General features: G+C 32.6%; 1 protein-coding gene across 1 annotated transcript in view; it reads left to right on the top strand.

Moving 5' to 3' along the window:
* ATRNL1 (attractin-like 1) overlaps window positions 1-14,525 on the top strand; it is a 293,585-nt gene that overhangs the window by 23,255 nt on the left and 255,805 nt on the right. The window contains exons 5-7 of the mRNA XM_008578422.1: window positions 2,508-2,682; window positions 6,965-7,052; window positions 12,087-12,342. Of these exons, the coding sequence (XP_008576644.1) occupies window positions 2,508-2,682; window positions 6,965-7,052; window positions 12,087-12,342 (519 nt within the window). The remainder of the gene's footprint in view (window positions 1-2,507; window positions 2,683-6,964; window positions 7,053-12,086; window positions 12,343-14,525) is intronic.

Raw genomic sequence — 14,525 nt, 5'->3', positions numbered from 1 at the left:
AGATCTCATGCAGTTCTTAGAGGAAAATTAATCCTTGTAAACACCTATATTAAAAATAAGAAAAAAATTTCAAATCAGTAATTTAAACTTCTGCTTTAAGAAAATAGACAAAGAAGAGCAAGCTAAACCAAAAGCAAATATAAGTAGGGAATAACAAAGATTATAACAGAAATATATGAAATAGGGAATTAAAAAACCAAAAGTTGATTCTTTAAAAAGATCAACAAAATTTGCAAACCTTTATCTAGACTGACCAAGAAAAAAGGAGAAAAGACTGAAATTACTAAAATCAAATAAATCAGGGGCATTGTTACATTGTCATTATGGTTCTTTATAGTGGTAGGATTTAGTTTCTTTCTCTTTCTCATTTGCATTTTTGTTCTAGTAGTGAGTTTTGTTCTTTATTGTGTATTTGTAGTAGTGATTATCATTTTTTGGATTCCAGATGCAGGACTTTGTTGAGGATTTCTTGTGGGGCTGGTCATGAGCTGGTGAACTCCCTCAGTTTTTGTTTGTCTGGAAAAGACACTATTTTCCTCTCATTTCTGAAGGATACTCTTGCCTGGGTATAGTTTTCTTGGCTGGCAGTTTTTTTCTTTTAGTATTTTGAATATATCATCCCATTTTCTTCTGGCCTGTAGAGTTTCTGTTGAGAAGTCTGCTGTTAGTCTGATGGGTTCTCCATTATAGGTAACTTGACATTTTTCTCTTGCCTCTGTTAAGATTCTCTCTTTGTCTTTGAGCTTTGCCACTTTGACTACAATGTGTTTGGAGGGGATCTTTGAGCCTCCTGGATCTGAAGGTCCATGTCTCTCCCTATGCCTTGACATTTTCCATCATTATTTCATTGAATAGGTTTTCCATGCCTTTTCCTTTCTCTTTCCCTCTGGAACATCCATGATTCTAATGTTTGTGTGCTTAATGTTGTCTGATAGATCTCTTAGATTTTCTTCAATTTTTAGAGTTCTTTTTTCCCTTTTTTTGTCCACCTGAGTTATTTTGGAAAGACTGTCTTCAAGATCAGAAATTATTTCTTCTGCTTGTTCTAGCCTGCTGCTTAAGCTATCAGTTGATTTTTTATTTCAAGGAGTGAATCTTTCAGTTCCATGAGTTCTGCTACATTCTTTTTTAAGGTATTAATTTCTTTGTAAATTTCCTCTTTCATATCCTGAAGTTTTTTCTCATTTCATTATGTTGTATAACTGAGTCTTCTTGGAATTCCTTTTCAGTCATTTCAAGGGTTTCCTTAAATACCAAGGGACTGGTATTTAAGAATTACTGTATTCTTTTGGTGGTGTCATATCTCCTTGGCTTTTAATATTTCTAATATCTCTATGTTGATGTCATCTGGTAGAGTGGTTGCTTCTTTATTACTCTGGAGTAGACTTTGAGGAGAGAGACATCCTCTTCTTTTTCTTGTCTCTACTGGTGACTCTCCTTATGTCAGTGCAATTGCATGCCTGCTGGGCTGCCTGCAAGGTTGCTGTGGCTACTGCTGTGGCGTCAAGCCGTTTTTGTAGCAGCTGTGACTATGGCAGTGGCTGTGAAGTGGTATTTTTGGCTTGCTCTCTTGCCTGCTTCTGAGCATATTTTAGTTTTATTAGAATTAAAATAATTTGTGAGCCCCAAAGTTTGATGAAAATATATATTTTTTAAGAGCATTCCTTCTACTGCTTAAGTTTGAGAAACACTTGATGTAGGCTCATATCCTACATTTTACCAATGAAGAAACCAAGAATCATGAGTAACTTCATAAATATGAATGGGAAAAGGCTGTATTTTCAACTTCATAGTATTTGAAATTATTCTGTGCCAATTAATAGTTTTTATTTTATTATGCATGATATTTTTTCTCCCTTTGAGGATATGTAAGGCTCCCTGCTGAAGCTGGTTTTGGTTGTTCTTAATAATAATGATGCTATGAAAAATGTAATCTTTATTTTCATATTTGTTTAATACTTTACAAATGTTTTTTCCCCCACTGTTTTTTTAAAATTAAATATTTGTAATAACCCTTGGGGGAAGATTATTATCTCCATTTAACAGATGAAGGTTTGATGATGGCAGAGGTAAACAGACTTGCCCAGGGTCACATTGCTCGTAAGTGACAGAACTGGGATTTGAATACATTGTTTTCCATTTTAATATTTTTACTAAAGTAAATCAGAAATTTTATGTTATTTAAATAATTCTTTTAGATTGTGATATTTATTTGAACATATCCAAGTCTGATTGAGTATATGATATTTTCTTCTCTAGGCATTACATTTGCTGTTAGTATTTTCTTGTAAGTTGTATTTCAGACCATTTATTATGTATGTTGCATTTACTAAAATGACAAACATTGGAGTCCTTTTTTTTTGGCAGCTGGCCAATATGGGGATCCAAATCCTTGACCTTGGTGTTACAGCATTGGAGTCTTAAATTCTCTTAATTCATATGTTCTATTTTTATAATCTCTGAGGTCTTTGTTTAATGCAATGTGGTGTTTGATTTTTTTTTAATAGGTCCTGATTGTTCTTTGAATGTTCCTTCTACTGAGTCTTACTGGATTCTGCCAAATGTTAAACCCTTCAGTCCTTCTGTAGGTCGGGCATCACATAAAGCAGTTTTACATGGGAAATTTATGTGGGTGATTGGTGGATATACTTTTAACTACAGCTCTTTTCAAATGGTCTTGAAGTAAGTGTTTATTTTCAGATTTTCACAGTCTTTTTTAAACTGGATTTTTTTCCTAAATGACTTTATTGCTGTCCATACATGTAAATGGTTATTTTTGTGATAGTGTCTGTTTGCTTCATGGGACTGATTTGGGAATATATGAACTCAGTATGTCCATAGTCAATTGTTTGTCATTGTACATTTAGGTTTGTTTTGTGTAGAAATTTCATTACCTCTCTAGAATGCTTTTGATAAATTCTGAGTAAGAAAATAATAACTTCAAATAAGGGCAGGCCATGCTTGTATGCAGCATAAGGAATCATCCACCGTTTATTTATTTCCGAATAAAGTATAATCACATACATAAAAATACTTTCAGTTTGTTCTGTAAATTTAAATTTACTTGAACTTTTACCTTATATGTACTTTAGAAGCTGTTGTTGGGAAAAAAGTGCCAGTATTATGAAATAGATCATTCATTTACTGTTGGCTCAATAGAGATTGTTCTCCGAACAATTGGATAAGAGGTATCACATGGATGGCAGCTTTATCTGATTTCTCTTTCAGCAGATGATCGTATTTTATGAACCATTCAGTAACAGAATCAAAGAGGAAATAGGAAGAATCATTTGATTATCAATGTCGTTTTCAGGGGTGATATTCGTAATATGTAATAAATGGTGCTACTTGGGTGTCAAGCAATTAGAACTAGCCATGGACAGCATACCATAATGATGTGTACCTAATAGTATTGCCAAATTTAACAGATAAATATACAGGAAATCCAGTTAAACTTGAATTTCAGGTAAGCAATAAATAAATTTTTAATATAAGAAGGCTGCTTGCAGTATATATATATTTTTTAGTCCCAATTATTGCATGGGTCATACTTTATTAAAAACTTGTTTGTTGTTTATCTGAAATTCGGATTTAAATGGGCATCCTGTAGTTTTTCCAGCAGCTCTACCCAATGAATATATTAACCCTGTTAATTTTGAAGATTTAAAAATTCTACTAAGAGGACATTGCTTTAAAACTATGATTAAATGCGATTGGAATTAAACTATAAAATAAAAGAAATTCTGGGGAGTGGGAGGGAGCATTATAGGTAAACACTGAAGTGAAAAATTAGAATTCTGCAACAATATATGAAGAATAAAATATAGTAGAAACAATTGAAAGAGAGTTGACAGGATTAAAATAAATGCTTAAGCTATGAGAAGAACCTGAAGAAATAATGAGATTTGTGTGGCAACAAAAACGAAATTAACTATGATTAAAGAAAATGAAAAGCCTATGAAAATAGACTTGAACTTTGAATTAAATTGTGATGTTTCCAAAGTTGTTATGACAAAGAGCTAAATTGTCACAAACGTGGAAATCTTAAAAGTTTGTGTTGTAAGCAAATTGAATAGCATATTTAAAATTAAGTGAAAACTATTATTTGATATTCTCTTAAACATATATTTTCCATTTCAACTAGATTGTTTAACTTTTTTTGGTCTGAAACCTGGTTCTTTTCACTAAAGTGTTTGTATAGATTGTAATTAGCTATGAGGTATCAGACTAGAGGTAACTTTGTGCTATTTCCAGAGATTAGAGAATATTTTTCATCATTATGAATGTAGTTCAATTGTTAGGTAAGGATATTTAACAGCTTTTCGAAGTGATAGTATTAGTCATAACTTGATTTCTTTTCTGTAGTGGAATTTACTTGGTGAATAGATGGTACATTTTAAGACAAAATCATTCAGGAAATATAAAAGTTCTGTATTAGTGTCTATTAAATTAGAAAGACTATTTTATAGAATCTATGTGCATTAACATTAGTCAAACTTAATATGTATTAATGAGTATAGCAAACTTTTGAACATTTACTATATACTAAACTTTTGGACACTTACTGTGTTCTTGTTGCTTTGGCTATATCAGTGGACATAATGTTCCTGTCTTTGTGAAGTTAGTGAGGAAAGATTCGCAATGAAAAAATAGACCTATTTATCAAAGTAAATTATATATATGCGCATGTATACATATATAGAGATAGATGGATAGAGAGAGAGATAGCAGGGGTGAGGAAGTCAGGAGTGCCAAAGAGGAGAGAGTTGTGATTATAAATTTAGTGGTTGTAGGAGGCTTCATGAGAAAAGTGGGAACTGAGCAAAGATTTGAAGGAGGTCAGAGCATTGTTAGTGCAATTATCTGAAGGTACAGAGAAGAGCCAGACCAGGGCCTTAAGGTAGGAGCTCCTTGAAGTGTTCAAGGAACAACAAGGAGGTCCATGTGATTTGCATTAATATATGAGAGGGAATCAATGAAATTAGAGGGATAATGGAGGAGGGAGACAGATCATGTAGGGTGTTGAAGATCTTTTGAGAGTCACGGGAGGATTTTGAGCATGCTTTGACCTATACTTTAAAAGAGTCACTATGGCTGCTCTGTTGACAATATACTGGGGATTTGGAGGAAGTAGAAACAGTGTTTGAGTTAGAATGAGGTTATCAAGGGAATGAGTTCTAGATAGAGAAAAGAAATGAGCCTTAGGCACCAAGATGTTGGAGAGGAGAGGAGAAACCAGCAAAACAGTGACTAGTGAGATAGGAGAAACAGAGTGCAGTGTCTTCAAAGGGAGGGGAAGAGAGTACATGAAGATTAAGGAGTGACTAATGATGTCAAATGCTGATGATTAACCAGCTCAAGGAAAATGAAGGCTGACAAGTGGCCTTAGATTTAGCACGAGGAAGTTCACCTCAACAGAAACAGTTTTACTGGAGTTGGTGGGGTTAAAAGCGTGACTAGAGTTAAAGGAAGTGATAGAAAGCTGGGCTGAGAGTGGGGGCAATAAAGAAGTGGGGTGGAAGCTTAAAGGGGAAGTGAGGTCAACAATTTTTTTTTTTTATAAATGGGAAAATAACACCCTGTGTATGCTGATGGCAATGATCTAGTAAGACACCCGGCCGCCCTCCCCCCGCCCAAAATGGCGATGTGGAAAACAGATGGAAGAACTGCTGAAGTGCTGTTGGATCTGATGCACAAGGAACACAAATAACTCAATTATAGCAGGGATCAGCAGACTGCAGAGTAGGGGCCTAGGCACTGGGAGCTAAGAATGATTTCTGCATTTTTAAATGACTATAAAAACACCCCAACAAAACAAAGAAGAATATGTGAGATCATTGTGGTTCACAAAACCTAAATATTTACTGCCTGGCCCTTTACAGAAATAGTTTACCAAGCCCTAATTTATGGTAATTTGGTGGAAAGCAGTGTATTGGCTTCAGATACTGGTAGTAAGTAGGTTTAGTGATACAAGTCTCTAGAAGTTATGTTCTGATTGATTACATTTACTCATTTTTATCATACACATGTATCTTATAACTCCAAGCTAGGAAATAAGTTAAACAATGCTGAAAACAATTTTGGTAACCCTTGCCTTTCTTGTGAAAGGGAACTTCCTTGCTTTTCCTGATGAGTTGGATGAAGAAAGAGAAATGTGGGGATAACAATTGATAGTGAGCTTCTTAACTTAAAACAGGACCCTATTTCTTGGCCAGATGTTTCCTCTTGTATGTTTTAGCAAATTAAGGAAATTTGAACATAAAGTATGGTGACAACCAATTGGAATTCTGTTAGATAAGCATTTGAGATCCATAGTTTGAAACTTCTATTTTCATATGTATTAGACAAGAAGAAAAATTATCAATTTTCTTTTTGTATCTTGTAATCTAACAGTAACTTATTTTTAAAGAGCTTCTATACTACTGAATTCATTTTTGCACAACCTTAAAAAAATTGTCAGTAAACAAGCCATATTAGTGCATAGGAAATATATGCATCTTGGTTAATTTATATAATGATAAGCTAAGTGTGTGTAAAAGAATAAAAATGAATACCTAAAGCAAATGGGAATTGTAAAAATGGGGAGAATTTTCATCTATTTCTAAGAAGAAAAGCTGGCTTTTTTTAAAATTTAAAAATGCAGAACAGCTCACTATTGTTTAGGTTAATCGATTGGTTGAAATTATTAAAGCAATTAGACAAATTAATTTCAGTAATAAATGTCCTAGTCAAGTTAATGTACATTATACATTTAGGTGATTGAATCCTAATTTAGAGTAGGTGTATCTTGATTGAGTTTTTATTAAAAATTCTCATATGGCACATAATATTATGAGTTTTTTAGTTATAATTCTTTTTGAATTTAATGAGTACTTAGATACAGGTGAAGAAAAGCATATGCAAAAAAAAAAAAACACAAAAGTGAATCTTAGCTTATGAAGTTATTCTCTCTTCTTGTTTTTAGTTACAATTTAGAAAGCAGTATCTGGAATGTAGGGACTCCGTCAAGGGGACCTCTCCGGAGATATGGACACTCTCTTGCTTTATATCAGGTATGGCTCCTGCTTTTTAAATTTTAATTGTTGTTTTTTTTTTTTTTTTTGAAGAGTTTACCGTAGGAGAAAACATGCTAAGTTTCAGATTTATTTCAAACACTTAATGAGCACACTAGATTGTGTGGATCACAATTGCTTGAGATATCATGGACTCATCTACTATTTTAGTAAAAGAATAGATTTTAGTAGAATCTCCCATTGGACATGTAAAGAAGTTAAGATTGAGTTTTTGTCCATGGCTTTATACCTAGTCATTAGGTTAATCACTTTTTTAAAAAAACTGTGGTAAAATACTGATAACATAAAATTTACTATTTTAACTACTTTTAAGTTCAATGGCATGAAGTACATTCATTGTTGTGTAACCCTGGCCACCATTATCTCCAGAACCTTTTTCATCTTGCAAACTGGAGCAAAAATTCCCCATTTTTCCCTTCATGCAGCTACCTGCTTTCTGTTTCTTTGAATTTGACTTCTTTAGGTACTTCATGTAAGTAGAATCACATAGTATTTGCCCTTTTGTGACTGGCTTGTTTCTCTGAGCATAATATCTTCAAGTTTCATCCATGTTGAGTCATGTGTCAGAATGTCCTTCCCTTATAAGGCTGAATAATATTCTATTATATGTACATACCATATTTTGTTTATCCATTCATCTGTTCACGTACACTTAGATTGCTTCCACCTTTTAGCCATTGTGAATAATGTTTCTATGAACATTTGTATATCTCTCTGTTTGAGTCTCTGCTTTCAGTTCGTTTGAGTGTATGCTCAGAAGTGGAATTGCTAGATCATGTGGTAATTCTGGTTTTCACTGTTTTCCACAGTGGCTGCACCCTTTTACATTTCTGTCAGCATTGCAAAAGGGTTCCAATTTATCTATAGCCTCCTCAGCATTTGTTATTTTCTGTATTTGTTTTTTGATAATTGGCCTCCTAATGAGTGTGAAGTGGTATCTCATTGTGATTTTAATTTGCATTTCCCTGATAATCAGTAATGCTGAACATCTTTCAGGTGCTTATTGGCCATTTGTATATCTTCTTTGGAGAAATGTCTATTCAACTGTTTCACTGTTTTTGAATTGGGTTATTTTTTTTTTTCATTGTTGAGTTGTAGGAGTTCTTTATTATTATATTAACCTCTTATCAGATATATCATTTGCTAATATTTTCTTTCCTTTTCTGGGCTGTCTTACTCTCTTGATAATGTCCTTTGATGCACAAAAGTTTTTATTTTTGATATAGTCCAATTTATCTATTTTTTCTCTTCTGTTACCTGTGTAGCAGGTGTTATATACAAAAAATTAATTGCCAAATCCAGTGTCATGGAGCTTTTCTCTTTCTCCTAAGAGTTTTAAAGCTGACTTAATTTTTATGTATAGTGTAAGATAAGAGTCCAATTTCATTTCTTTGTATGTGGATAGCCGATTTTCCCAACATCATTTGTTAAAAAGACTGTCTTTTTTCATTTAATGGTCTTGGCATCCTAGTTGAAAATCATGTGACCATATATGTGAGGGTTTATTTCTGGGCACTTCATTCTATTCTATTGATCTGTAGGTCTGTCATTATGCTAGTACCACACTGTTTTGATTACTGTAGCTTTGTAGTTAAGTTGTGAAGTCGGAAAGTGTGAGATCTCCAACTTTGATTTTGTTTTTTAAGATTGTTTTGGCTATTCAGGGCCTCTTGAAATTCCATATGCATTTTAAAATAGAGTTTTCTATTTCTGCAAAAAATGTTAGTATTTTGATAGGGATTGTATTGGAATTAGTTATTTTTATGTTATTTTTTTGTGGGATTCATGAATTTAGCATGATTAAAATAAGAGGTCCCTACACTGGTTATTATTTTGTGGACTGTGGGGTGGTAGGGCTTTTAAATCAGAATTTATATATATTCTGTGCTTAGGTAAAAAAAAATTTGGAAAATACAGGAGCAGTATAAAGAACCAATTACCATTCTTTTTTCTATGCATACATATGTTTTAAAAATAAAATAAAAATCTCTCTTTCTTTTTATATACATATACTATGTATGTTTCCTTTTCTTTAAGTTTTGAGTTTTAGTTTTAGGGTTTTTTTGTAACAACTTTATTGAGATATAATTGCTATATCATACAGTTTACCAGTTCATTGTTTCTTAGTATATTCAGAGTTATGCAACCGTCTCTTGAAGATTTGTGTTAGATTGCAGAGTTGTGTAGTCAATTTTAGGACATTTTTATCACTTTGCAAAGAAACTTTGTACCCTTTAGATATCACTACAAACCTCCTCTTTCTCCCCAGCCTTAAACAATCACAAATCTACTTTCTATTTCTATAGATTTGTCTCTTCTGGACATTTCATATAAATGAAGTCATATATACTATGTGACTTATGACTGGCATATATCACTTAGCATAATATTTTTAAGGTTTATCCATGCTGTAGCATATGCAATATTTTATTCCTTTTAATGGCTCAATAATATTACTTAGTATGGTTACTACATGTTAGTTTTTCAAGAGTTGATCAACATTTGGGTTGTTTATACCTTTTGGCTATTATGAATAATGCCGCTATAAACATTTGTGTATAAATTTTTGTGTGGACATATGTTTTATTTCTCTCAGGTATACACATAAGAGTGGAATTGCTAAGTCTAATGGTAACTTTATGTTTAACTTTTTGAAGAATTGCCAGACTGTTTTCCAAAGTGGCTATACCATTTTACATTCCCACCAGCCATGTATGAAGGTTCCCATTTCTGTACATTCTTGCTAACACTTGTTAGTATCTGTCTTTTTGAGTATAGCCATCCTAGTGGTATGAAGTGGTATCAGTGTAGTTTTGATTTGTATTTCCCTGCTGTTTAATGATGTCGAGCACCTTTTTATGTGTTTATTGGCTGTTTGTATATTGTTTTGGAGATATGTCTATTCATGTCTTTTGCCATTTTGAAAATTATGTTATTTGTCTTTTTATTATTGAGTTCTAAGATATTATATATTTTAGATACAAGTCCCTTAAGATATATCTTTCGCAAATATTTTCTCCCATTCTGTGGACTGTTTTCACTTTCTTGATGGTATCTTTTGACGTGCAAAAGTTTTTTATTTTAATAAAGACCAATTGATCTGTTTTTTCTTTTGTTGCTTGTGTGACTTGGGTGTCATACATAAGAATCCATTGTCAAATTTCAGGTCATAAAGATTTTTTCTATTTTTTTCCTTTAAAAGTTTTATCATTTTGGTTCTTACATTTAGTTCTTTGATTAATTTTGAATTAAGTTTTGTATCTGGTGTACAGTAAGTGTTCAGCTTCATTCTTTTGCATGTGACTCTAATTCTCCCAGTACCATTTGTTGAAGAGATTCTTCTTCCTCTTTGAATAGTCTTGGCACCCTTGTGAAAAATCAATTGGCCGCAGATGTATGGCTTTATTTCTGAACTCTCAGTCCTATTCTGTTGATTTATGCTAGTAGCACACTGGCTTGATTACTTTTACTTTGTAGTAAGTTTTTAAGTGTGTGAATTCTCCAATTTTGTTCTTCTTTTATAAGATTGTTCTGATGTTTGGCATCACTTGCAATTCCATATGAATTTTATAATCAATATGCCAATTTCTACAAAGACCCCTGCTGGGATTCTGATAGGAATTGTGTTGAATCTGTAGATTGATTTGCAGAGTATTGACATCTTAACAATGTTAAGTCTTCTGACCTTTAAATATGGGGATTTCTTTCCATTATTTAGATCTTTTCAAAATTTCTTTCAACAATGTTTTGTAATTTTCAGAGTATAAGTTTTGAAGTTCTTTTGTTAGATTTATTTCTAGTATTTTATTATTTTTGATGCTTTTGTCAATGGAATTGTTTTCCTAATTTCATTTTAGATTCTTCATTGCAAGTGTATAGAAATAAATTTACTTTTGTATGTTGATCTTATATCCTATAATGTTGCTGAACTCATTTGTTAGCTCCAATTTGTTTTGATTTCTTCGGATTTTCTATATACAAGATAATGTCATCTACAAATAGAAATATTTTACTTCTTCCTTTCCAATTTGGATGCCTTCATTCAGTTTTTGCCTATTTGTCCTAGCTAGAACCTCCAGTACAACGTTGAATAGAAGTGGCAAAAGTGGTTATCCTTGTCTTGTTCCTGACTTTAGGGGAATGCGTCAAGTCTTTCACCATTAAATGTAATGTTAGCTGTGTATTTTCCTTAGGTGACCTACAGGTTGAAGAAGTTCCCTCTATTTGTAGTTTGTTAAAATAGTGATGATTTATATAATTTTATATATCATTTATTTCAATCATACGTGATTGAAATTATTTGTATAAATTATGAGTGCAATAAAGATTTACCAAAGGTAAAATGGAGGCATATGGTATCTACCCATAGCCATGAGAAACAGTAATAAAAATGTATTTCACACGATGCACAAATGTGGACTACCTTTTTGGTGAACAGTGCTTGATAAAAATAGTGAGTAATTGAAGAAAATAGCACAAAGCAGTAAAATAGATGGTTGAATTCAAATGTAACAGCTAGGGACTCAGATCATTCAAATACTGAAAACATAGTCTATGAGTAATGTAATGTCTCTGAATAATATATGCAACTTAGTCTGTTACTTGCCTGTTGTATGGGCAGAATAAATTATTTTTTGTTGTAGAACTACCTTGCCCTTAAGTTTTAAGTTCTTGATTACCTTATTGCATTTTCCATTCTCAGAACAGTAGTTTGGTGTTCTCTTCCTATATGATAATTAAACATATTATTAATTGACTGTGTAATGTAAATATTTTAAGTAAAGTGTCTTAAAGTAATGACATGCTTGGATATTTTCCCCTTTTTTTGTATGTAAAATAATTAGTTATCATTGCTCATGTGTTTCCATTTGACATTTTATAAATAACTATGCCTTATGCATGTTGTGAGAAATTACTAAAATTTAATGTTTAAATTACCCTTTATTTTACATTAATATGTATTCTAAAGAATAACTTTATTTTGTCTATTAATATATGTATTTTAATTTACAGGAAAACATCTTTATGTATGGAGGCAGAATTGAAACAAATGATGGCAATGTCACAGATGAATTGTGGGTTTTTAACATACAAAGTCAGTCATGGAGTACAAAGACTCCTACTGTTCTTGGACATGGTCAGCAGTATGCTGTGGAGGGGCATTCAGCACATATTATGGAGTTGGATAGTAGAGATGTTGTCATGATCATAATATTTGGATATTCTGCAATATATGGTTATACAAGCAGCATACAGGAGTACCACATCTGTGAGTTACTTCAAAATGTAATTTCTTTGTTGGTTGAAAATTTTTACCTTTAATAAAATCTTCCTATGAATTTAGTCAAAATGGTGAGTTATTGTAGATCAGAATTATAAGCCAAGAATTAATAATTTTAATATAAGCTTTTTTGACTATTAGACTTTGTCCTCTAATATTTAAGTTTATCTTAGCCAAATGAAGGGAAATGTTACATACTATTCTCATTTTCCCAGATTTAAGAATATTTTTAAATATGAGAAATTCCAATAGATGGTGCTATTTCTTGGACTTATGAACCAAGAACTAAAACTAACCCAATCTCTTTACTATGTGTTCCATGACTTCAGGATTTTTAATTTTTAAGCGTTCTATTCCTAATCTTATTGCTATATCTTTATGTATGTACTACTTCTTTAAAATAAGCTTCCTGAAGACAGTCTTTTGGTATCTGTAAGAGATCATTATCTGGTGTGTGAAAGTAACTAGGGCAATTGACATATGGGTTTCTGTATTCTTCCTTTATTCTTTTTTGTTTTTCTGGTACTTTATTTTTAATTCTTTATAACATTTTCAAACAGTGTTACCTTTTTGTCTTTTTTTTAAAATCTCTACCTGTATACCCTATGATTGCTATTTAAATTCAGGAACATACCCCATTTCTGGCTCTGGCCAGTATTATAAACCTGAGTTCTTGGCTCATTTGTGCACAGACAGCTATATGTACAACTATTTAGAGTACTTCAGTCTTAGTGGAAAAACTCATTTGTAACAACATGAGAATGCTTGTGTGCTCGTAGGAAAATTCCTCTTCTAGATAATCCACTGTTTTCCCCTGAAGTCCTTTTAAGTGATGGCTATTTTCATCTCCATATCCTTAGTACAACAGGCTGAAAGCAATATACCTGTTCTCCTTACATCTTATGGCCATTCTCACTCTATTCTCAGTCCCTCCTCCTTTAAATCACTGGTTTTGAATCTTTTGTCATCAGACTATGACACTTATTACTTCACCTTCTCGCCCTCATCTTTTGCTCCTCAGTTCACTGTTTTATTTCTTGAAGAACATAGCTTCTGGTTCACTATCACTCTGTTCAGCATACATTAGTCAAATATTTTTGTGATTTAAATATCCACTTAAGTACTGCTTCTAATATCTGGCCTCTCAATTTCCTAATCTCTCTACCAAAGATCTGTTTTCCATCCTACTTGAGCCACCCTCTCCCATTTTCATACTCTTTGACCTTGTCATTTCAGTACCTGCAATGAGTCCAATAATTTCCATTTCAAATATCTTAACTGTTTAAATACCACTGATATTTCCAGCTTAGTACCCACACTGACAATCTTTAAACCTTCCAAGAGCATTTAGTTCATTGTGCTTCCCATCAGTTTTTCCACTCTCTTCTTCATACTTCTAACCTTCCCCAGTTTTAAGTTCATAATCACCGATCTCAAGGTGTCCCTTAATGATGTGTGGTACTCCTGCCAATCTAGCTCGGTCTGTCTCCCACCTCTCCTGGATGACTCTCTTATACATTTTCCTTTCTCCTCAAACTTCCAACACTTCCTTCTCTATCATCACTCTCAGCTGACGATATCACCTTATTTTACTGAGAAAATAGAAGTAATCAAAAGAGAACTTCTGATGGGAACATGCTGGAGTGTAATAGTTATTTAAATAAGCAAAGCTGTATTGAATAAGCTTGCTTATACACATCTTTGTCATAATAAACTCATGATATCATTGAAGCAAATGTGGCTGAGTTATTCTGGTTTTTCAGATGGGCCCAGGAGCTGTGTAAGCAAGAGATATATATTTTCTGTGTTGAAGGGCTGCTTTTTTTTCTGATCTTGTTAGGAATTTTTGGTTTTATTGTAGTGCTCCAGGAATGATGTAGATATTTCTACTTTTAAAAAACTTATTGAAATTTTCTTTGTGGCCCAACTTTTATAAATTCTATATGCAATTGAAAAGGAGTTAAATCTTATAATGTATCAAGGTATGGAATTCAACATACATGAGGGGTCTTCAAAAAGATCATGGAAGGATTTGTATTATCTTTCAATTCTATTTTTCCCCTAACCTTTTGAAATTCTCTCATATATATATTATGGCTACTTTATTGATTATATTGTTTAGGCCTTCTATTACTTACTTATTGTTATTATTTTTGTGATAGATTGGTCTT

Source organism: Galeopterus variegatus, unplaced genomic scaffold (genome assembly GCF_000696425.1).
Source record: "Galeopterus variegatus unplaced genomic scaffold, G_variegatus-3.0.2 Scaffold1679, whole genome shotgun sequence".
Classification (NCBI taxonomy): domain Eukaryota; kingdom Metazoa; phylum Chordata; class Mammalia; order Dermoptera; family Cynocephalidae; genus Galeopterus; species Galeopterus variegatus.
The sequence above is the reverse complement of the archived record's forward strand: the minus strand, read 5'-3'. Positions and strand labels throughout refer to the sequence as shown.